Genomic DNA, 25,874 nt, shown 5'->3' with positions numbered 1-25,874 from the left:
ACTCACACCAATGTGGTTAACTCTTAACTGCCCTCGGAAATGGCATAGCAAGCCACTCAGTTGTCAAGGGCAAACAGGGTTGGGCAACAGCCTTGCCCGCGACACCCACATCCCATTAAAGAAATTTTGAAAAAAAGACTATTCGGTCTATTGTATCTGTACCAGCTCTTTGGTAGAGCTATCCAATTAGTCCCAATCCAATGCTGTTTCCCCATAGCACTGTTTAAAAAAAAAATCAAATATTACTATTGAATCACCTTCCACCACCCTTTCAGGCAGTGCATTCGGATCACAACTCGCTGCATAATTTTTTTTTCCTTATGTCACTTCTGGTTCTTTTGCCATTCATAGGAACATAAAAAATAGGAGCAGGAGTGAGCCTTTCAGCCCCTTGAGCCTGCTCCGCTATTCAACTAGATCACGGCTGATCTTCTACTTTAAATCTGTGTCTTCAGATTATCTACTCTTCTACCACTAGAAATAGCTTCTCCTTATTTACTCTGTCAAAACCATTCAAGATTTTGAACATCTCTATCAAATCGCTTAATTGTCTATGCTCAAAGGGGAACAATCCCAGCTACTCCAGTCCCATCACATAAGTGAAGTCCCTCAATCCCAGTACCATTCTAGTAAATCTCATCTGCACTCTCTCCAAGGCAGTGACCTCCTTCCTGAAGTGTGGTGCCCAGAACTGACCACAATTACTCTAGCTGAGGCCTAACTAGTGTTATATAAACACGGCACAGTGGCGCAGTGGTTAGCACCGCAGCTCCAGCTCCAATGACCCGGGTTCGATTCTGGGTACTGCCTGTGTGGATTTTGCAAGTTCTCCGTTACCGCGTGGGTTTTCGCCGGGCGCTCCGGTTTCCCTCCCACAGCCAAAGACTTGCAGGTTGATAGGTAAATTGGCCATTATAAATTGCCCCCAGTTAGGTAGGTAGTAGGGGAATTGAGGGAAGGTGGGGATGTGGTAGGGAATATGGGATTAATGTAGGATTAGTATAAATGGTTGATGGTCAGCACAGACTCGGTGGGCCGAAGGGCCTGTTTCAGTGCTGTATCTCTAAAAAAAAATAAAAAGTTTAGCATAACTTTCTTGCTTCCGTACTCCGTGCCTCTATTTATAAAGCCAGTATCACATATGTTTTTTAAACAGCCTTCTCAAAGTGCCCTGGCACCTTCAAAGATGTATGTACATACACACCCCAGGTCGCTCTGTTGCTACACCCAGTTTAAAATTGTACCATTTAGTTTATATTGCCTTTCCTCATTCTTCCTAACAAAATGTATCACTTTTCACTTCTCAGCAGTAAATGTCATCAGTCATATACCTGCCCATTGCACCATTCTATGTCCTCCTAAAGTCTGTAACTATTCCCCTCATTAATTACTGCATTTCCAAGCTTTGGGTCATCTGCAAATTTTGAAATTATGTCCTGTACACCCAAGACCCTATCATTAATATATACCAAGAGCAACGATCCTAATAATGACTCCTCGGGAACCCCACTGTATACTTCCCTAAAACTATTCACCGCTACTCTCTGCTTTCTGTCCCTTTGCCAATGTCATATCCATGCAGTCACTGTTCCTTTAATCCTGTAGTCTTTAATTTTGCTTTATTGGCCCATACTTTTCAAGTGACAATTTTGTGCTCGATTATTGTCTGTAAAAAATTCCCCACCATCGATGTTAGGCTCACTGACCTGGTAATAGGTTTATCATTCTCCCCATTTAAACAAAAAACAAGAGTATAACATTTACGATCTTGCAGATCTTCTCCCCATATTAGAGGAGGATTAGAAGATTGTGGCCATAACCTCTGCAATTTCCACCCTTACCTCCCTCAGTAGCCTAGGATGCATCCCATCCGGACCAGGTGACTTTTGTACTTTCGAGTATTGTCAATCTTTTAAGTACCTCTTCTTTATACATTTTTATGCTATCCAATATCTATATAACAGCAACAACTTATATTTATATAGGACCTTTAACGTAGTAAAATGTTCCAAAGTGCTTCACAGGAGCATTATAAAACAAAATATGACACCGAGCCACAGGAGATGATGTTAGGTCAGATGACCAAAAGCTTGGTCAGAGGTAGGTTTTAAGGAGGTCTTAAAGGAAGAGAGCGAGGTGGAGAGACAGAGAGGTGTCGGGAGAGTTTTCCAGAGCTTAGGCAACGGATGGCGCAGGCACCAATGGTGGAACGATTAAAATCAAGGATGCTCAAGAAACCAGAATTAGAGGAGCGCAGATATCTTGGAGGGTTGTGGGGCTGGAGGTGATTACACAGAGAGGGAGGGGCAAGGCCATGGAGGGATATGAAAACAAGGATGAGAATTTCAAAATCAAGATGTTGCTTGACCGGGAGCCAATTTAGGTCAGCAAACACAGGGATGATAGGTGAACGGGACTTGGTGCGAATTAAGACACGGGCAACAGAGTTTTGGATGAACTCAAGTTTACGGAGGGTAGAAAGTGGAAGAACAGCCAGGAGTGCATTGGAATAGTCAAGTCTACAGGTAACGAGAGCATGAATGAGGATTTCAGCAGCAGATGAGCTGAGATGGGGCGAAGTCCAGTGATGTTATGGAGATGGAACTAGGCAGTCTTAGTGATGGCTCAAATGAGAGGTTGGAAGCTCATCTTGGGGTTAAATGTGACACCAAGGTTCTGAACAAACTGGCCTAATCTCAGACTGTTGCCAGAGAGAGGGATGGAGTCAGTCGCTAGGGAACGGAGTTTAGAGTGGGGACTGAAAACGATGGCTTTAGTTTTCTCAACATTTAACTAGTGAAAATTTCTGCTCATCCAATAATGGATGTCAGATAAGCAGTCTGATAGTTTAGCAGCAGCGCAAGAGTCAAGAGAAGTGGTGGTGAGGTAGAGCTGGGTGTCGTCAGCGTACAAATGAAAACTAACACTATGCTTTCAAATGATGTCACCGAGAGGCAGCATGTAGAGGAGACATAGGAGGGGCCAAGGATAGTTCTTCAGGGGACACCAGAGGTAACGATGCGGGAACAGGAAGGGAAGCCATGCCAAGTGATTCTCTGGCTATCATTAGATAGATATGAAGAGAACCAGGTGAGAACAGTCCCACCCAGCTGCACAACAATGCAGAGGCATTGGAGGAGGATGGTGTGGTCAACAGTGTCAAAAGCTGGAGAAGGACGAGATGGGAAAGTTTACCTTTGTCAGTCACATAGGATGTCATGTGTGACTTTAATATGAGCTGCCTTGGTACTGTGGTAGGGGTGGAAGCTTGATTGGAGGGATTCAAACATGGAGTTCTGGGAAAGATGGGAATGGATTTTGGAGGTGGCAACACATTCAAGGACTTTGAAGAGGAAAGGGAGATTGGAGATGGGATGGTAGTTTGCAAGGATGGTGCGGTAAAGGGTTGGTTTTTTGAAGAGAGAAAATCATTAACAATATCAGCTAACATGGGGACCAGGAGCAGACGTTGGGTGGTCAGCAGTTCAATGGGAATAGAATTGATGGAGCAGGAGGTGGGGTCTCATGGACAAGATGAGCTCAGAGAGGGGATGAGGATAGGAAACTAGAGAAAGATGCGAGTTCATGGCTAGGGCAGGGTGCAACATGAGTGGAAATTTGGCCTGGTGGGCTGGTGGAAGGGAGGGATGCTGCAGAGGCAGCTGATCAGATGGTCTCGATCTTAGTGACAAAGTACATGAGCACCTCGCACTTATATTTGGAAGTGAAGGTGTACAGGACAGGGGAGAGGGGTTTAAGAAGATTGTTTGTAGTACAGAAAAGTAGTCAGAGGTTACCTTTGCATTCCAGGATGATTCTGGAAGTGAGCAATGTCAGCAGACAAAAGCAGGACCCGATAGTGTTTTACGTGGTCCAGTCAGATCTGGCAGTGAATGGCTCAACCAGTTGTCTGCCATATCCTTTCAAGTCTACATTCCATGGACTTAAGGGAGCAGAGATGAGGGCCGTACCGGGGAACGGCCAGGGTAAGACAGAGTAATGGTTTTGCTGGGTACTAGGACAAATGCAGATGTGAGGATGCGGTTGAGCAAATCAGTAACTGCAGAAATGTTGTGCCCAACAGAGGGCCAGCTCCTACCACTGCCTGTACTGCGGCACTGGCAGCATCCTTATTGCTAGTGAAGACAGATGCAAAGTACTCATTTAACACCTCAGTCAACCCCTCTGCCTCCACAAGACGATTTCCCTTTTGGTCCCTAATCGGCTCCAACTTTCCTTTGACTACCCTCGCATAATATAAACATATTAGTATGTTTAAAAAAAACTTTTGAATTCCCTTTAAATCAGCCGCTAATCTATTCTCATACTTCTCCTTTGCCACTTTTATTTTTTTTTTAAATCTTCTGGGAGCTTTCTGCATTCAGCTTCGTTTTCTACTGCATTAGGAACTTTACGTTTGTCATAAGCCTCCTTTTGCTATTTCATTTTAATTTATATGGGATACAGTTACCCCTCGGCTGCACTGTATTTTTTGGTCCAATTTGCCCCAAATCGGTGTAATCTGTAAAACACTGGGGAATTTCAAGCGCAAATTATGTTCAGCTAAATTGAGTTTTGTGATCTCTTGTGCTAGTTTAAAAAGCATTGCGTTAGAAGCCAGCCCCATAAACACCCACCACCGCCACCCCCCTGCCAATGAATTAAACACCATTGGGGGTTTCCACTCATAGCGCTCGTTGGCTCTAAAAATTGAACTGGTTCTTTCGTGTGCAATGATACTAAAGGGCACTTTTTAAAAGTTTCTGAATGTATTTTTTTAAATTACTAAGAAATTGATCGCTGTACCCCAATATAACTAGCAAATGGTTCTGCATATATTTAAAAATGTATTTTCAGTATTTTTAAATCGGTTACTCACAGGTGGTGGATTGAGACTCTGATTAATGATGCGTTTTTTTGTGATAAACCCATTTTCAGCTGTCTGAACCAAACTGCACTAAGTCATCACTATTAAATATATCAAGGAACATTTTTAAAGCAAAAACTTTTTTTTAAATTACATTTTAAAACACTGCTTGTGCTGGGTTTGGCAGATTTTGCAATCAGCAATTTGGAAATGAGTTTGAGTGGAATTTTGAAGGGAAAAAACTAAAAACTGCTGATACTTTGGGTGTAATTTGTGCCCGGATCACCAATTATGCTTGACATGGAAACTCTAACCCATACATAAATCTTTAGTCATCCATGGGGTCTCTAGCTCTGGATTCCCATCTTTCCCCGCCTTGTGAGAATGTATCTACTGCGAAACCAAACCACCTCCTCTTTGAAAAACTCCCACTGTTCAATTACAGTTTTATCTATCAATTTTTGATTCCAATCCACATGGGCCAGATCCCTTTTAAACTTACTGAAATTAGAAACTGATGAACCCCTGAGCGATTAAGAGGAAAAGGAGAACCAATCAAGAAGTATTCCATAACAACCAGAACCAAAATTTCAATAATTGCTGTACTGTTGAGGTATTCAGCAAGTTCAAAATTGACATGAGTCAAACTGCATTGAAGCTTCCTGGAGAAGTGCTGACAGTTTGCCTGCTGGCAAAGAAGCAGTTTATGTTCAGCCTCTGAATGACACCACACACATGACAGCTGGGAGCAAAATGTGGTAGAAACATTGGAAAAGTTTTAAGAGTTTAGGAATTATTCTTCTCTTCAATCTTATGAATATAGAAGGTTACTTGATGGTCCACAATCAATTATTTGACCTTCAGCATCTGTTGCTTTTATAAATCTGCAAGCTAGTCTATGAAATTAAATTATTACTTTGCTGAAAACTGAATGTCATCCTTTCTTTAAAGATCACTCAAACATTTACTGGAAATATAAACAGAAGTAGTCACAAGCTGAATGATACAAAAGGTTCAACTTCTCCAAGTGTTTTAAGACTAAAGACCAATCTGCCAAACAAGAGTACAGAATTAGTCTGTGGAATGGATAAATTATAAATTCAGGAGAAAGGGTAAGGGGAAAAGAAAACACACACAATCTTAGAGCAAGATGAAACACTGATCCGGAAAAGCAGGTCCATATCAATTGGAAGAACCAAACGGTTGGTTTTGTCCTCTGTAATCTTATATATTTACAAGAACATTAGCATATTTGAAATTATATTTTACAAAAGTAATTATGACATGTGCAACAAACTTACAGCCTAGAGACGACTGATGTTATTGATGGATGAATACTTAACACATTCTTACACTTCTGTGCCCGCCATTTTAAATTTACTTTAAACTGGGTTAATGTTTGCAATAGTTAACAGAGAAACTTTACAAATTGTAAACACTTGTTTGGTGATATGGTCTACAATGCAGTAATTTCCAGGCTTTCTTAAGAGGTATTACACCAAGCACAAAAGATACTTTACATGAACATGCAGAAACAATCTTTTGCGCAGCAATCCTTTCTGCACTACCTTTGTAATATACTGAAGAAAAATTAATTAAAGGTAGGCATTTTACTGAGACTTGAAATATATCAGTTTTTACAGCTGCAGAATGAGGGAAGAATACAACATACCTGTTGGTGCAAGACAGTCTTTCCAATCAAAATAACCAGCATATATCCCAGGCTCCAGAGAGCCAACAACTGGATCAGCTTTTAGTTCAATGTACGTTTCAAAAAGCCTCTGATCCAAGTGCTTCACTGCATCAACGCTAACCTACAAATATGAAATTGGATGAGGTCAGAAGGTCTTCCAAAGAATAATAAAACATGGAAAATTAGAAACATGGAAAATTAGAAACATAGAAAATATAGAAACATAGAAAATAGGAGCAGGAGTCGGCCATTCGGCCCTTCGAGCCTGCTCCACCATTCATTATGATCATGGCTGATCATCCAACTCAGTAACCTGTTCCCGCTTTCGCCCCATACCTTTTGATCCCTTTAGACCCAAGAGCTATATCTAATTCTTTCTTGAAAACATTCAATGTTTTGGCCTCAACTGCTTTCTGTGGTAGCGAATTCCACAGGCTCACCACTCTCTGGGTGAAGAAATTTCTCCTCCTCTCAGTCCTGAAAGGTTTACCCCATATCCTGAGACTATGACCCCTGGTTCTGGACTCCCCCACCATCGGGAACATTCTTCCTGCATCTACCTTGACAAGTCCTGTTAGAATTTATAGGTTTCTATGACATCCCCCCTCACTCTTCTGAACTCCAGCGAATATAATCCTAACCGACTCAATCTCTCCTCATACGTCAGTCCCGCCATCCCAGGAATCAGTCTGGTAAACCTTTGCTGCACTCCCTATATAGCAAGAACAACCTTCCTCAGATAAGGAGACCAAAACTGCACACAATTTTCCAGGTGTGGCCTCACCCTGTATAATTGCAGGAAGTCTTCCCTGCTCCTGTACTCGAATCCTCTCGCTATGAAGGTCAACATAGCGTTTGCTTTTTTTACCGCCTGTTGCATCTGCATGCTTACCTTCAGTGACTGGTTTACGACAACACTCAGGTCTCACTGCATATTCCCCTCCCTCAGTTTATAGCCGTTCAGATAATAATCTGCCTTCCTGTTTTTGCTACCAAAGTGGATAAACTCACATTTATCCACATTATACTGCATCTGCCATGCATTAGCCCACTCACTCAACTTGTCCAAATCACCCTGAAGCCGCTCTGCATCCTCCTCACAACTCACCCTCTCGCCCGGTTTTATGTCATATGCAAATTTGGAGATATTACATTTAGTTCCCTCATCTAAATCATTAATATATATTGTAAATAGCTGGGCTCCTAGCACCGATCCCTGCGGTATCCCATTAGTCACTGCCTGCCATTCAGAAAAAGACCCATTTATCCCTACTCTTTGTTTCCTGTCTGCCAACCAATTTTCTATCCATCGCAATACACTACCCCCAATCCCATGCACTTTAATTTTACACGCTAATCTCTTACATGGGACTTTGTCGAAAGCCTTCTGAAAGTCCAAATAAACCACACCCACTGACTTCCCCTCATCAACTCTACTAGTTACACCCTTGAAGAATTCTAGTAGATTTGTTAAGCACGATTTCCCTTTCGTAAATCCATGCCGACTCTACCACTGTTTTCCAAGTGCTCTGCTATAAAATCTTTGATAATGGACTCTAGAATTTCCCCCACTACCGACGTCAGGCTGACTGGTCTATAATTCCCTACTTTCTCTCTACCTCCCTTTTTAAATAGTGGGGTTACATTAGCTCCCCTCCAATCTGTAGGAATGTTCCACAGTCTATAGAATCTTGGAAGATGACTACCAATGCATCCACTATTTCCAGGGCCACATCCTTAAGTACTCTGGGATGCATACCATCAGGCCCTGGGCATTTACTGGCCTTCAATCTCATCAATTTCCCCAACACTAGTTCTCTACTAATACTGATTTCCTTCAGTTCCTCTCTCTCACTAAGCCCTGTGTTCCCCAACATTTCTGGTATGATATTTGTGTCCTCCTTTGTGAAGACAGAATCAAAGTATGCATTTAGTTGGTCAGCCATTTCTTTGTTCCCCATAATAAATTCCCCTGTTTCTGACTGTAAGGGACCTACATTTGTCTTCAATCTTTTTCTCTTCACATACCTATAAAAACATTTGCAGTCAGTTCCCCGCAAGTTTGCTCTCGTACTCTATTTTCCCCTTCTTAATCAATCCCTTGGTCCTCCTTTGCTGAATTCTAAACTGCTCCCAATCCTCAGGTCTGTTGTTTATTTCTGGCAAATTTATATGCCTCTTCCTTGGATCTAATGCTATCTCTAATTTCCCTTGTAAGCCATGGTTTGGCTATCTGTCCAGTTTTACTTTTGTGCCAGACAGGGATAAACAATTGTTGCAGTTCATCCATGCACTTTTTAAAGCTTTGCCATTGCCTATCCACCGTCCTCCCTTTAAGTAACGTTTCCCAATCAGTCATGGCCAACTCACGCCTCATACCTTCGTTGTTTCCTTTACGAAGATTCAGGACCCTTGTCTCAGAATCAACTATATCACTCTCCATCTTGATGAAAAATTCTATCATATCATGGTCGCTCATCCCCAAGGGGTCTTGCACCACTAGATTGTCAATTATTCCTCTCTCATTACATAATACCCAATCTAGGATGGCCTGTTCGCTAGTTAGCTCCTCAATGTATTGGTCCAGAAAACCATCCCGTTATACACTCCAAGAATTCCTCCTCTACAGTATTGTGATTGATTTGATTTGCCCAATCTATATGCAGATTAAAGTCACCCATAATTACAGATGTTTCTTCATTGCATGCGTCTCTAATTTCCTGTTTAATGCCATTCGCAACATCACCACTATAGTTTGGGGGTCTATATACAACCCCCAATAACATTTTTTGCCCCTTAGTGTTCCTCAGCTCTACCCACACAGATTCCACATCAGAGCTAATATCTTTCCTCACTATTGCATTAATTTCCTCTTTAACCCGCAATGCAACTTTACCGCCTTTTGCTTTTTGTCTGTCCTTCCTAAATACTGACTACCCCTGGATGTTCATTTCCCATCTCTGGTCACCTTGCAGCCATGTCTCTGTAATCCCGACTGTATCATACCCATTTACATCTATTTGCGCAATTAATTCATCCACTTTATCGTGAATGCTCCACACGTTAAGGCACAAAGCCTTAAGGCTTGTCTTGTTAGCATTACTTGTCCCCTTCCCACTATTTTTCATTGTGGTCCCGTTTGATTCTGGCCCTCAATTTCTCTGCCTATCACTTTTCTTATTCCCCTTACTGTCTTTTGTTCTGGTCTTTGATCCCCCCTCCTCTGACTCCTTGCAAAGGTTCCCATCCCCCTGCCATTTTAGTTTAAATCCTCCCCAACCACTCAAGCAAATACTACCCCTAGGACATCAGTCCCAGTCCTGCCCAGGTGTAACCCATCCAGTTTGTACTGGTCCCACCTCCCCCAGAACTTGTCCCAATGTCCCAATAATCTAAAACCCTCCCCCTCACACCATCTCTTCAGCCACGTATTCATCCAACATATCCTGCTATTTCTACTCTGACTAGCAAATGTAGAAATGGATGGTTTCTGCCAAATAATTGGAAAGTGACACACATTAGTAGGAAACAAAGCAGGTCAGTCAGTATCTGTGGAGAGCACAGGCAGATGATAACGCGTACCCGTCTTCAAAATGAAAAAGTGAAAGGCCAGCATATTAATATAATTGAGAAAGGACAGGGAAGAAAGCAAACATGTCGGTTTGCTTTTTTTAAAAAATCTATATTCGTCCCTCTGCTACTTCATCTCATCATATTAACACGCCTATCTGCCTCTTATTTTTCAGTTTTTAATGGTGTACACCTCGATCTTGTCAAATAGAAACACAGAAAATATACGGCACGGAAGGAAGCCATTTGTCCCATCATGACTCTGTCAACTGATAAAGTGCAATCCAGCCTAATTCCACTTTCCAGTTCTTAGTCTGCAACCAATGATATTAAAGAGAGAACTATGGATTCCAATATACTAAATGATTAATTCAATACACTTTTGACTCAGGTCAACTTTTACACTAAAATTAACCAAGAAATGAATTTCTGCATCATTGAGACCTTTGAAAAATGCTTTTCCCAACCATTCATTAATGGAGTGTGTATATATTAATCGAACATCACACTAGAATGAAAGTGAGCATCCTTATTTAACAACCTAATATTAGAAACTGTTAGTAATATATAGAAATTCTTTCAATTCGTAATTTAACAAAACACAAACAATAATTATATTCACTTAAATATAAAGAAGGACCAGAGATAATAGAGACAGAAGTCAGTGCAGCGATCAAAAAGATGAAAGCAAAGAAAGCACCTGGAATCGATGAGATACCAACAGAACAAAAGCCCTGAATGATGTTAACATTGGGATACTGACAGACATCTGCAATACAATTTACAGAACAGGAATATATACCTGAGGATCTTTTGCAGGCAGTGTTCATTAAGCTCCCAAAAAAACCAAAAGCCCTAGTGTTTAGAGCACAGGACAATAAGCCTCATGAGCCATGTGATGAAAATTATTCTAATCATCATTTTGGAAATAAATGACCAGTCTATAGAAGGAGAGACAGATGACAGGATTCAAATCAAAGAAAGGAACAAGAGAGGGCATCTTTAACTTGAGAGTGGTCATTGAAGGATTCCTGGAGGTGCAAAAACCTGTGTATGTATGCTTTATAGACTATGAGAGGCATTTGATAGAGTCTACCATGAGAAAATAATGGAGAGTGTAAAAAAAACTAGAAATTGACAGAAATGATAAAGCAGTATTTCAGAATCTATATTAGAATCAATCAGCAGTGATGAGATTTGATAACAGCTTCCCAATCAAAAGAGGAGTGTGCCAGGGATGTGTTATGTCCCAAAAACTGCTCAACCTGTACAATGAAACTGTCTTCAGGGACACAGAAGATCTACCAGGTTGCAACATTGGGTTGAATGTCAACAACTTGAGATACGCAGATGACACTGCACTGATTGCAGAGTCAGAAGAGACACTACAGGAAATTGTGAACAAAGTGAAAGCAAAGAGAGTGGAACATGAATTAAGAACGAATGTGAAGACCACCAAGACGATGGTAATTAGCAGAGACCTGATCTCGGAAGCAAAAACTGAAGTAAATGGACAAGCCCTGGAACAAATGAAAAGGTTCACATACCTTGGGCAGATTATCACAGATGATGGGAGATGTGATTGTGAGAATGGAGATAGTCAAGACCAGCTTTGTCAGAATGAAGCACGTGTTATCTAAGAAACTGAACCTGAATCTTAGGAAAAGAATGCTGAGGTGTTACATTTTGTCATCTGTGTTATATGCCTCGGAGACACGGTCAACACGCAAAAGAGACTATGGATAAGCTGAATGCATTCGAGATGTGGACATCTAGGAGGATGTTCTGCATATCTTACACAGACAAAGACTAATGAGGAAGTGCTGAAAATGTTTGGAGAACAGAGGAAATTAGTGCATTACATCAAAGAGAGAAAGATAGAATATTTCAGTCATCATTAGAGCAGAAGGTAGGCAGAGACAATTATTGAAAGGAAAGACTGACGGAAAACGTAGGAGAGGAAAGCAGAGAAGAAAATGGATGATCGATATAATAGACTGGATGCAGTTGATCTATGTGGAATGCATAAGGCAACACAGGACAGACAGAGGTGGAGACCCATGGCAGGCAACCTTCTAGGAAGAAGACAACACCAACGAACAAATGTAAAGAGGGAAACATTATACCTACTTCTGACCATTTGCATAACTCACAGACATAGGTAGAAGCCTGGGAATAGACAGATTATACACTATTATTTTGGGACTCAACTAGATAATTTCCTGGGTTCAGCATTCCTAGTCACTCAAGTGTATCCTATATCCCTTACCTTTACAGCTCATTATCTAGCTACTCGGACAGGAACAATAAGATGCCTCAAAGTGCAGACTGAACTCTGTGATCATGCGCATACCCTTGCATACACTTCTGGCAATTGGAAGGCAGACTTATGAAACAATCGAGTGAGACAGACCAATGGGAAGCTAACAAAGTGGTTCATTTTAGATGAAATATATGAATGAATAAAACCAAAGAACTGTGTCCCACTATCCCTTATAACATTAACGCTAATAAACAAGCATAGCAGATAAGGGAATTTAAATTCAATTAATTAATTAAAAAAATGAAATAAAATGCTAGTTTCATAAATAATGATCATGAAAATATCAGATTGACATAGAACCCATCCGGTTCACAAATGTCGTTCAGGGAAGGAAATCTGCCTTCTTTGCCTGGTGCGGCCTAGATGTGTATCTACATGCACAGCAATGTGAGTGACTCTTAACTGTCCTCTGACATGGCCTAGTAAGCCACTCAGTTGCATCAAATTGCAACAGAAAGGTTTAAGGTTAAAACTGGACAGACTACCTAGCATCGACCTAAGCACCAGCAATGACAATTGGAAGTATAAAGTAAATGGCAGAACCCTTACGAGTATTGACAGGCAGAGAGATCTGGGCGTACAGGTCCACAGGTCACTGAAAGTGGCAACGCAGGTGGATAAGGTAGTCAAGAAGGCATACGGCATGCTTGCCTTCATCGGTCGGGGCATAGAGTATAATAATTGGCAAGTTATGCTGCAGCTGTACAGAACCTTAGTTAGGCCACACTTAGGATATTGTGTGCAATTCTGGCCGCCACACTACCAGAAGGATGTGGAGGCTTTGGAGAGGAGGTTTACCAGGATGTTGCCTGGTCTGGAGGGCATTAGCTATGAGGAGAGGTTGGAAAAACGCGGATTGTTTTCACTGGAACGACGGAGGTGGAGGGGTGAGATGATAGAGGTTTACAAAGTTATGAGAGGCATGAACAGAGTTTATAGTCAGAAGCTTTTTCCCAGGGTGGAAGAGTCAGTTACTAGGGGACATAGGTTTAAGGTGCGAGGGGCAAAGTTAAGAGGGGATGTGCGAGGCAAGTTTTTTTTTTTACACAGAGGGTGGTGAGTGCCTGGAACTTGCTGCCAGGGTAGGTGGTGGAAGCAGAAACGATAGCGACGTTTAAGAGACATCTTGACAAATACATGAATAGGAAGGGAATAGAGGGATATGTGCCCCGGAAGTGCAGAAGGTGTTAGTTTAGGCAGGCATCAAGATCGACGCAGGCTTGGAGGGCCGAATGGCCTGTTCCTGTGCTGTAATGTTCTTTGTTCTTTTTGTTCTTTTGACAAAGGCACACACTGCTCAGTCACTCCTCCTCACTAACGTCTGGGGACGTGTGCTAAAATTGGGAGAGCTGTCCTACTGACTAGTCAAGTAACAGTCTGACATAGATATACTCACTGAATCATACCTTTCAGCCAATGTCCCTGACTCCGTCACCACCATCCCTGGGTATGTTGTGCCACACTGGCAGGAAGACCCACCAGAATTGGTGGCACAGTGGTTTACAATCAGGAGGGAGTAGCTCTGGGTGTCCTCAACATTGTCTCTGGACCTCATGAGGTTTCATGGCATCTGCTCAAACATGCGCAAGGAAACTTCCTGCTGATTACCACCTCTTGCCCTCCATGTTGAATACCAGTACTGAAGGTAGCAAAGCCACAGATGTACTCTGGGTGGAGGATTTCAAAGTCCATCACCAAGAGTGGCTCAGCAGCACCACTACTGACCAACTTGGCTGAGTCCTGAAGGAAATACCTGTCATACTGGGCCTGCGGCAGGCAGTGCAAAAACCACCAAGAGGGAGAAACCTACTTCAGCTCGCCCTCACCAATCTACTCGTCGCAGATGCATCTGCCCATGACATTACTGGTAGTCGTGATCACCACACAGTCCTTATGGAGACAAAGTCCCAACTTCACAATGAGGACACTTTCAACCATGTTGTATGACACTACCACTGTGTTAAATGGGATAGACTCGGAACAGATCTGGCAGTTCAAAACTGGGCATCCATGAGGCGCTATGGGCCATTAGCAGCAGAAGTGTATTCAACCACAATCTGTAACCTCGTGGCCCGGCCTATCCCTCATGCTACAATTACCATCAAGCCAGGGGATCAAACCTGGTTCAATAAGGGAGAGGAGGAGAGCATGTTGTCCACCAATATTATTGAAGTATTAAAGAACCTAGAAATGACTACCAACCTAGTGAAGCTACAACACAGGACTACATGCATGCTAAACAGCAGTGTAGCATGTTGTAGAGAGAACCAAGTGATTCCAAATCAGATCAAATCAAAACCCTGCAGTCCTGCCACATCCAGTCATCAATGGTGGTAGACAATTAAACAACCAGAGGAGGAGGCTCCATGAACACCCCCATCCTCAAAAGACAAGGCTGAAGCATTTGCAACAATCTTCAGCCGGCAGTGCTGAGTGGATGATTGATCTTGGCCTCCTCCTGAAGTGCCCACCATCATAGATGCCAATCTTCAGCCAATTCAATATACTCCATGTCATATCAAGAAACAACTGAAGGCACTGGATACAGAAAAGGCTACGGCCCTGAAAACACCCAGCTGCAATACTGAAGACTTGTTCTCCAGAACTAGCCATGCCCTTCGCCAAGCTGTCCCAGCGCAGCTACAATATTGGTATCTACACAACAATGCGGAAAATTGCACAGGTATACCCTGTCCACAAAAAGCAGGGCAGATCCAATCTGGCCAATTATGGCCCATCAGCCTACTCTCAATCATCAGCAAAGTGATGGAAGATATCTTTGACTGTGCTATCAAGCAGCACTTACTCAGCAATAATCTGTTCACTTGATGCTCAGTTTAGGTTCTACCAAGGCCTCTCAGCCCCAGACCTCATTACAGCCTTGGTCCAAACATGGACAAAATAATTGAATTCCAGAGCTGAGGTGAGCATGACTGACCTTACCATTAAGGTAACATTTTATCCAGTTTGGCACCAAGGAGCCCTAGCAAAATTGAAATCAATGTGGGCGGCACAGTGGCGCAGAGGCTAGCACCGCAGCCTCACAGCTCCAGGGACCCGGGTTCGATTCTGGGTACTACCTGTGTGGAGTTTGCAAGTTCTCCCTGTGTCTGCGTGGGTTTTCGCCGGGTGCTCCGGTTTCCTCCCACATCCAAAAGACTTGCAGGTGATAGGTAAATTGGCTGTTGTAAATTGCCCCTAGTGTTGGGAGGTGATAGGGAATATGGGATTACTGTAGGGTTAGTATAAATGGGTGGTTGTTGGTCGGCACAGACTCGGTGGGCCGAAGGGCCTGTTTCAGTGCTGTATCTCTAAATAAAAATAAAAATTGGGGGAAAACTCTCCATAGGTTTGAGTCAAACCTAGTACAAAGGAAGATGACTGCGGTTGTAGGAAGCCAATCCTCTCAGCTCCAGGACATCACTGCAGGAGTTCCTCAGGGTAGTGTCCTAGGCCCAACCATCTTCAGCTGCTTCATCAACGACCTTCCTTCCAACATAGGATCAGAAGTGGGGATGTTCGCTGATGATTGCACAGTGTTCATTACCTCTGCAGATACTGAAGCAGTCCATGCAAAACATGGACAGCATTCAGGCTTGGGCACAAATCAGGAGTTTGATGGAATACTCTCCACTTGCCTGAATGTGTGCATCCAAATAAGGGGCGGCACAGTGGTTAGCACCGCAGCCTCACAGCTCCAGCGACCCGGGTTCAATTCTGGGTACTGCCTGTGCGGAGTTTGCAAGTTCTCCCTGTGTCTGCGTGGGTTTCCTCCGGGTGCTCCGGTTTCCTCCCACACGCCAAAGACTTGCAGGTTGATAGGTAAATTGGCCATTATAAATTGCCCCTAGTGTAGGTAGATGGTAGGGAAATATAGGGACAGGTGGGGATGTGGTAGGAATATGGAATGAGAGTAGGATTAGTATAAATGGGTGGTTGATGGTCGGCACATCCTCGGTGGGCCGAAGGGCCTGTTTCAGTGCTGTATCTCTTTAAAAAAAACAACATTCAAGAAGCTCAAGACAAACCAGCCCACTTGATTGGCACCCCATTCAATACAGTAAACATTCATTCCCTCTCCCACCGACGCACAGTGGCAGCAGTCTGTCCCATCTACAAGATGCGCTGCAGCAGCTCCAGAAAACCGCTTCAACAGCTCCTTCCAAACCTGTGACCTCTGACACCTAGAACAAGGGCAGTATGGGAACACCACGGCCTGCAAGTTCCCCTCCAAGCCACATACTATTCTGACTTGGAACCATATCATCATTCCTTCACTATCGCTGGGTCAAAATCCTGGAACTCTGTCCCCAGGAACACAGTGGGGATTAAATTAAGGTGCAAGTTAAAAGTTCCATGGAACTGTTTGAAGAGGACCAGGAATGCCAACATCCACCTTGTAAACATAGCATATTAACTGGTACACTCCCTTATATCTATTTTGGTCTTTTGTACAAATTGGCTGCTGCATGTGCCTACTTTACAACAGTGTTTGCACTTCCTAATCACAGCGACAACTACTTATATTTATTCTTCTTTTCTTTTCTTTTTCTTTTGGGCCTCCTTATCTCGAGAGACAATGGATACGCGCCTGGAGGTGGTCAGTGGTTTGTGAAGCAGCGCCTGGAGTGGCTATAAAGGCCAATTCTGGAGTGACAGGCTCTTCCACAGGTGCTGCAGAGAAATTTGTTTGTTGGGGCTGTTGCACAGTTGGCTCTCCCCTTGCGCCTCTGTCTTTTTTTCTGCCAACTACTAAGTCTCTTCGACTCACCACAATTTAGCCCTGTCTTTATGGCTGCCCGCCAGCTCTGGCGAATGCTGGCAACAGACTCCCACGACTTGTGATCAATGTCACACGATTTCATGTCACGTTTGCAGACGTCTTTATAACGGAGACATGGACGGCCGGTGGGTCTGATACCAGTGGCGAGCTCGCTGTACAATGTGTCTTTGGGGATCCTGCCATCTTCCATGCGGCTCACATGGCCAAGCCATCTCAAGCGCCGCTGACTTAGTAGTGTGTATAAGCTGGGGGTGCTGGCCGCTTCAAGGACTTCTGTGTTGGAGATATAGTCCTGCCACCTGATGCCAAGTATTCTCCGAAGGCAGCGAAGATGGAATGAATTGAGACGTCGCTCTTGGCTGGCATACGTTGTCCAGGCCTCGCTGCCGTAGAGCAAGGTACTGAGGACACTGAGGATATTTATATAGTGCCTTTAACATAATAAAACATCCCAAGGAGCTTTGCAGGAGCATTATAAAATATCGAAACACAAAAGGAGATATTAGATCAGATGACCAAAAGCTTGCTCAGAGAGGTAGGGTTCAAGGAGTGTATTCAAGGGGGGGAAGTGAGGTGGAGAGGCGTAGGGAGGGTATTCCAAAGCTTGGGGCCTAGGCAACTGAAGGCATGGCCACCAATGGTGAAGTGATTAAAATCAGGCATGCACAAGAGGCCAGAATTAGAGGAGTGCAGATATCTTGGAGGGTTGTGGGGCTGGAGGAGATTACAGAGATATGGAGGGGTGAGGTTATGGAGGGATTTGAAACAAGGATGAGAATTTTAAAATCAAGATGTTGCTTGAATGGGAGCCAATGTAGGTCAGCGAGCACAGGCGTGATAGGTGAACGGGACTTGGTGCGAGTTAAGACACAGACAGCAGAGTTTTGGATGACCTCAAGTTTACAGAGAGTAGAATGTTACAAACCAGCCAAGAGTGCGTTGGAATAGTCAAGCTTAAAGGTAACAAAGGCATGAATGATGGTTTTAGCAGATGAGGCGAGACGGGACAAAGTCGGGCGATGTTACAGAAGTAGAAATAGGCCGTTTTACTGATGCACGAATACGAGGTCGGAAGCTCACCTCGGGGTCAAATGTGACACCAAGGTTGTGAACAGACTAGCTTAATCTCAAACTGTTGCCAGGGAGAGGAATGGAATCAGTAAGTGGTATAAAGCACTTTGAGAAATTTGAGAGATGTCATGAAATGTAATATAAATGCAAGCATTTTTTTCAACTCCCACAGAGATGTTACAAATGTGGGTAGGAAGATTTCCTCATTACTTAATTTAGAAGTCTTTTTAATACGAAGACTGGCAACGAGGTACTTCAGCTTGTAGGAGGACGATTGTAATAAGTTTCAGGAGTTTTCACGCTCTATTACCACAAAACAGGAAATCTGGAACAGCCTTTTTTTAAACTAATTAAGATAAGCAGATATCCACAAGAAAGTAGGGTTCGTGAAGAATAGAAAGCTTCATTACAGACAGAAACAATATAACCTGATCAGATTGCAGTAGTGCAAGCTGTACTGGTTGAGTTATGTGAAGAAATATAATAGAATAGACCTTTAAAAACAAAAGCACAATGGCATCACAGAGTGATGGAATGATGGTTCTATCACCCCCAATCCATTACTCAGTCTTACAGTCTGGGCAACAAGTCTCCAACGATTCGCACCCTCATTCTCTAGCTATATGTACAGATTTTTTTTTTTAGAAATGTTACATCCGTAAGCATCTACAAACTTTACTTCCAATTGTCACGCATTTCTGGTGATACTTTTGACCCAATTTTTCCTATTATAAATTCCTTTGTTGGCATTGTTCATTGAAACCTGCAATGTCAAAGCTGACATGCAGGTACAGCAAGTAATGAGGAAGACAAATGGTATGATAGCCTTTGTTGCTCGGGGGTTGCAGTATAAGAGCAAGGAACTCCTGCTGCAATTATACAGGGCTTTGGTGAGACCACACCTCGAGTATTGTGCACGGTTTTGGTCTCTTTACCCAAAGAAGGATATATTTATCCTACAGGGGGTACAACAAAGGTTCAGTAGATTGATTCCTGGAATGAGAGGGCTGTTCGATGAGGGGAGATTGAGTGGAATGGGTCTATATTCTTTGGAGTTTAGAAGAATGAGAGGTGATCTCATTGAGATATATAAAATTCTTAGCATCTGCACTGTCAAATCTAAGACGGTTTCCTCCAGCCAGAGACTCTGGAACTAAGGGCTGGATCTTCCTGTCTTCCTGACAGCAGATTCAGAGAATCTGAGGGGCAGCGGCGCCACAGAACGCAACACAAGGATTACTGGGGGCAGGACAGGCCAATGACGGCCTTCCCACCCAGAGGCCAACTGAGGCTCTTAAGTGGCCTATTAACTGCCACATAACGGCCTCTTCCCGCCACGCCTGGGGTCTGACGGTGGGGGTGGGACCTCTGCCGCTGCGGGGAGGACACCTTGGAAAATGAGGCACCCTCCGTGCGGGCTTGGGGGGTGGGGCCCTCCTATGTGGGCAATTTGTGGCCCACGGAGGTCTCAATCGGGAACAAATGCACCCCCGGAACCCCCCACCCCTTGGATCGAATGCCCAACCCCCCCCCCACCCCCCCCAAGCTGGGGCCTTTTGGACTGGCCCCCAGCTACCCCATCTCACCTACCTCTTCTGAGGTTCCACCGCTGGGCGTAGGTCCAATGCCTCTAAAGTTCCAGCAGTGGCCACCGCTCCCGGTGGTGCTGCCAATACTTTAGTTTAGTTTAGAGATACAGCACTGAAACAGGCCCTTCGGCCCACCGAGTCTGTGCCGACCATCAACCACCCATTTATACTAATCTTACACTAATCCCATATTCCTACCACATCCCCACCTGTCCCTATATTTCCCTACCACCTACCTATACTAGGGGCAATTTATAATGACCAATTAACCTATCAACCTGCAAGTCTTTGGCATGTGGGAGGAAACCCACGCAGACACAGGGAGAACTTGCAAACTCCACACAGGCAGTACCCAGAATCGAACCCGGGTCCCTGGAGCTGTGAGGCTGCGGTGCTAACCACTGCACCGCCCTGTGGAGCTGCCAGCTCTCTGATTGGCAGGCAGCCCTTGAAGGTGGGATCCCCGTCCCTATTGAGTGTTTAAAGGGATGGGGATCCCATCTCCTTAAACTTTGACCCCAAAACACTGGAGGATTGCAGTTCAGCAAAAACAGAGGCGGGGCACCCCTCATCTTTTCTGCTTGGCACCGGGAGCCCCGCCTTCTGCATAACATCTAGCCCCAAGAGTCATTGGGCGAAATCTTACTACCTATGAAATTTTTATGCCGTCAGGAGCATCACAATCTTATAGGAGGCGGACAATTAAGAAGCCTTCTCTGCATTCACTGTTCAATTAAGGACGGCGGGTGGGTTTCCGAGGCGGGAGGGTGCATCAAAATGTAGGTGCGCTCTGAAGACTTCTGCAAATTAAAAAATAAGGAGTTGCCATAGCTGTCAGGCCATCATTGCGGATGGGGAACCCGTCCACAGGAGAGCTTGTGGCTGCAGCTGTCTCATCTCCGCTGTTCCATGACAGGTGGGGGGGGAGGGAAAATCTGGAGGAGGCTTTGATGGCCCCCTGGCCTGCCACTGGGAGGTTGCCTCCAGCTACCGGTTGGGCTTCGGCCTCAGTGGGGGGCCCTAAAGTGACCTAATTGGCCACCCACCAGGCTGCCAAGCAGGCAGCCACTGCGGTATTGACCCCGCCTCCGGCAACATCGCTTGCAAGTGGGAATGCCAATCTGACAGGCTATCTTCAAATTTTACTCCTGGTCCTGCCTCCAGTCCAGCCTCTGCGGGGCCAGGAAGATTCCGCCCATAGTCTCAGGGTAATGGGTTAGATATATAGGATTGGGATGAGAAATTTCTTCACAGAGGAGCCTGTGAATCTTTGGAATTTTCTACTCCAGAGGGACATGGCTGCCATGTCATTAATTATATGCAAGACAAAGAATGACATATTTTTGGACACTAAGGGTATCAAGGCATAGATGATAGGGTGGGAAAATGGAGTTGATGTAAAAGTTCAGGAATAGCAGAGCCATTCAGCTTATTCCTGCTCCTCTTTATGTTCTTACGTCAACTGTCACAATTTAATTTATAAGCAATGGCCACAAGGTGGCACCATGATAATGTTTGCTGCAGTTCGGCTCCCGTATTTTATTTATTTGTTCTTGGGGTGTGGACATTTATGGACCATTCCTTTGTTATCCTGATGGCCTTAAAAGTCACCATATAGTGCGGGATTAGAGTCACATGCAGATCAAACCAGATAGGGGTAGAAAACTGCCTTCCCAAAAAGACAATCTGACAGATTTCAACCCACAAAATATCAGATTTATGGAATTCAATTTCACAACTTACCATGGTGGAATCTGAACTCATGACCTCTGGATTGTCAGCACACTACTATAGCCCCTCGTCCACCACACTTGTTGAGATCTTGCTTCTCTCCCAGTTGATTTTTCTTATTAGCCAAGTTAATTTTGAACTTAAGGTTTAAATGTAATAATATATAAAAGCAAAAATAAAGTAACAGATTTTCATCTCTTCACCCAAGTTTTTAAAATGAAAACGTGATTAATTCATCTTTTGCATGTCAATTATATTTAAAAATAAATTTTGTGACTGGCACTGGAGCACATAGTAAGAGATTGATGGGAACTAGTGAATAGAGTGTTATAAAGTTCTAAGTAAGCTGGATTTGCTATAAAATTATCTTAAGTTAAAAAAGAAACTATGAACAAAAGAGGGATCAATATTATTCAATGTGAGGAAAGCAAAATTTGAAGAAAATATTCAAATCAGCCAACCTGAGCAGAATTAGTTGATAAAGGATTCAAAGGCAATCATAAAAAGGTAACTGCAGAAGGAAAATAAGGCTAGCAAAGAGAGAATATGTGAATAGAATGGCAGTTATCATAAAAGGGAACCCGAACGTCTTCTACCGACACAAATAGTAAGCAGATAGTTAAAGGCGGGTGGGTCCTATTAGGGACAACAAGGGTGATAGATGCTTCGAAGTGCTGGGCAAGACTAGAATACTTCATGAGTACTTTGTATCGGTGTTTACTCAAGAAAAGGATGATGACAAAAAAAATCGATAGGCAGGATGTACTGGAAAGGCTGGCTATGCTTCGAGTGGATAAGTTGCCTGGTCTAGATGACTTGCATCTCAAGTTGCTAAAGGAATTGGGGGTGGAGATAGCAGAAGGGCTTGCCATAATCTTCCAATCTTCCCAAGATATGGGGAAGGTGCCAAAGGAATGGAGAGTTGCAAATGACACCCTTATTCAAGAAAGGGTGTAAGGACAATCCTAGTAATTATAAGTCAGTCATCAGCGGTGGGTAATGTTTTAGAAACAGTAAAGAGGAAAAAAAAAATCAACAGGCACTTGGAGAGGCTGGAGTTAATGGAGAGCCAGTACAGATTTGTAAAAGGCTGATCATGCTCGATTAATTTAATTTTTTTTTGACAAAGTAACAGAGAAGGTTGATGAAGAGAAAGCAATGGATGTTGTCTATATGGATTTTAAGAAATTGACCACATAAAAGTACCACATAAAAGGCTGGTTAACAAAATTGAGGTTCATGGAATAGGAAGGTCAGTTTCAGCATGGATAAGAAAATTGACTTCAGACCAGAAAACAGTAAATCCTAATAGTACTGCCTGTGCGGAGTTTGCAAGTTCTCCGTGTCTGCGTGGGTTTTCGCCGGGTGCTCCGGTTTCCTCCCACATCCAAAGACTTGCAGGTGATAGGTAAATTGGCCATTGTAAATTGCCCCTAGTGTAGGGAGGTGATAAGGAATATGGGATTACTGTAGGGTTAGAATAAATGGGTGGTTGTTGGTCGGCACAGACTCGGTGGGCCGAAGCGTCTGTTTCAGTGCTGTATCTCTAAATAAAAAATAAATAAATGGTTGTTTTTCAGACTTGAGGATGGTAGACAATGGTGTTCCCTGAGGCTCACAGCTAGGACCACTGCTTTTTTGATATAGAAAAATATATAAATGGCTCGGATATTGGAGTAGAATAAAATTTCAAAATTTGCCAATGATACTAATCTTGGAGGTGTGATGAACAGCGAGGATGATACCAATTGACTGCAACAGGACCTAGGTGAGCTAGCAGAATGGGCAGACTAATGGCAGATGGAATTTAATAGAAAAGTGTGAGGTGATGCATTTTAGCAGAAGAGATAGGGAGACACAATACAGGCTTAATGGCACAGTTCTAAAGAGTATGCAGGATCAGAGGGACCTGGTGTTCAGGTGCACAGATTTTTGAAGATGGCAGGACATATTGAAAGAGTAATTAGCAAAGCATATGAGATCTTGGGGTTCGTAAAAAGAGGTATTGAGTACAAAAAGAGGCAAGTTATTCTGGTTAGATCACAACTAGAGTATTGTGCCTATTTCTGGACAGCATACTTTCGGAAGGATGTGAGGGTCCTAAGAAGGTGCAGAGAAGATTTCCCAGAATGGTTCCAGGGATGAGGGAATTTAGCTACAAGGTTAGGTTTCAGAAGTTGGGGTTGTCCTTGCAGCAAAGGAAATTGAGATTTGATAGAGGTGTACAGGATTATGACAGGTTTAGAGAAGGTGGAAAAAGAAAAGGTGTGCCCAACAGCTGATGGTACAAGAACTAGGGGACACAGATTTAAGGTTTTGGGCAAGAAATACATGGGGGATGTGAAGAATAACTTTTTTACGCAGCGGGTGGTAATGACCTGGAACTCACTGCCTACGAGAATGATTCCAAAACAAAATTGGATGGACACGTGAGGGAAATAAAGTTGCAGGGCTACAGGAATAGAGCACGAGAACAGTACTGACTGAAATGCTCTACAGAGCGCCGGCATGGATTCAATGGGGTGAACAGCTTCCTTCTGTGCCATAATGACAATGGCTAAGGAAAAAGATGATCCAATAAAAAATGATTTTAGATCTAAATTTAACGACAACTTACTAGATCATTCAATATATACAAAAATACCCTTAGAAAAACAGATCAACTCTTTTAATGTATTATCACTCATTTATAAGAATTTTAAATAACATGATAGAAAAAGATACTTTCAAAATGAGCCAATGACTATAAAAGGTCTTATCAAGTTCAGAAATTTCAATGATGGGTTAACATTGTCATATTCTGTTAAGTTACATACTTTAATCATTATCTTATACATCAAATGGCTGCAAGCTTTGTTTACATTTTATTGCTACAATTAAAACCATTTTGATAACCACAAGCAAACCCTGTATTCTATTTATATTATAGCACCATGCCATAACGCTTTTCTTGAAAAAAAATTCTTTCAAGCTTTATTACTGATTAAGTTAAGCAAATCCAAGGAAAATTCCACAGTATGTGATTGACCATTCTATTATTTAAAAATACACTTCTCCATAAAAAGAATTTTAAGGGTCAATATTCATTTGTTAAAAATATACAGGATCAGCACACTGGAAGTGTGTGAAGTATTCATTTTATCATGGAATGCTTTACACCATGTGATTTCATGGCATTGCAATTGGAATAAAAATTGGCCAAGATGTGCAGCATGGTCACTATGCTGAACACAATCTGGTAATCTAAAGCAGGATAAATCAATTTGACTGTAAACCAGAATGCAATTTTGAACATTTTACATAAACTGTTCAAAACAACTATTTTGGGGCTAACGTCTAAAATATAACATTAGTGATAACTGACTTCCCTCTCTGACAAAAAAGAAAATCACCGGTTCTCATGAAAAACAAACATATTTACTTGAATCAAGATATATTTCCAATAAAAAAGTAACCAATTGAACAGTCACACAGGATAATCAAAACCACAATGACTAAAGTCTGACCGAAAGCCATTTAAGCACTACGGTTTTAGCACAGCTAACAACCAAGTAGAAGCTGGGTAAAACCATATAATTGGCACAGTGAGGAGGGCACATTCCTAATTCTGTAGATCTGTTAACACACTTTGAATTGCATTCATATTCCATGTCTTTAAGGGTTTATAGCAATGAAGAATGTAACTGCCCCATCTAAAATCATGTTTACACCACATCTGTTGGAATCTAATTTCTACTGCACACTTTTTAGGATAAAAACTGATGGTTATTTACAACTGAGTGGAAAATAAATCCAAAACTGAAGTGTTACCATTAAAAATAGTTCCCAAACAGGAGAAATACAGTCACAAAACAATTTAGAACACGTTAAAAAGAAATCATAGCAGAATTTATCACAATGTGTTTAAACAGATCAATTCAAAATTTTAATGGATTAAAAATTTAAATTCAGTCTTTACTGTCATGTTGCAAAGTATTGTTTGAAAATGTAATGATTATTTTTGAAAGAAAAACAATGGTTTTCCAATGGCTCAGATGTTTATGCAGAGAGTAGTAAAGCTACACAGATCAGGAAGGGCACATGTTCAATTGCTGGTTTGTGCTCAGTTAGTTGTTCCCAGCAAGAATTGATGCAGAGGAACAACAATTAGCTTATGTCCTCAAGATAGGAAGAGGAAAATAAGTGCCAGAGTTCCTATTTCTGATCACTCTGCAATGATGTGTGCTGGCATGTGCGCCTGTGAATGT

The 25,874-nt window shown here is 42.7% G+C and overlaps 1 protein-coding gene across 2 annotated transcripts in view; it reads right to left on the bottom strand.

Annotated features, from left to right (window-relative positions):
• The window catches only part of exoc2 (exocyst complex component 2), a 332,668-nt gene that overhangs the window by 73,870 nt on the left and 232,924 nt on the right, over positions 1-25,874 (bottom strand). For both annotated transcript variants that reach the window (XM_068055321.1, XM_068055329.1), the window contains exon 23: positions 6,540-6,681. In XM_068055321.1, the coding sequence (XP_067911422.1) occupies positions 6,540-6,681 (142 nt within the window). The remainder of the gene's footprint in view (positions 1-6,539; positions 6,682-25,874) is intronic.

Source organism: Heterodontus francisci, chromosome 2 (genome assembly GCF_036365525.1).
Source record: "Heterodontus francisci isolate sHetFra1 chromosome 2, sHetFra1.hap1, whole genome shotgun sequence".
NCBI classification, from domain to species: Eukaryota; Metazoa; Chordata; class Chondrichthyes; order Heterodontiformes; family Heterodontidae; genus Heterodontus; species Heterodontus francisci.
The sequence above is the reverse complement of the archived record's forward strand: the minus strand, read 5'-3'. Positions and strand labels throughout refer to the sequence as shown.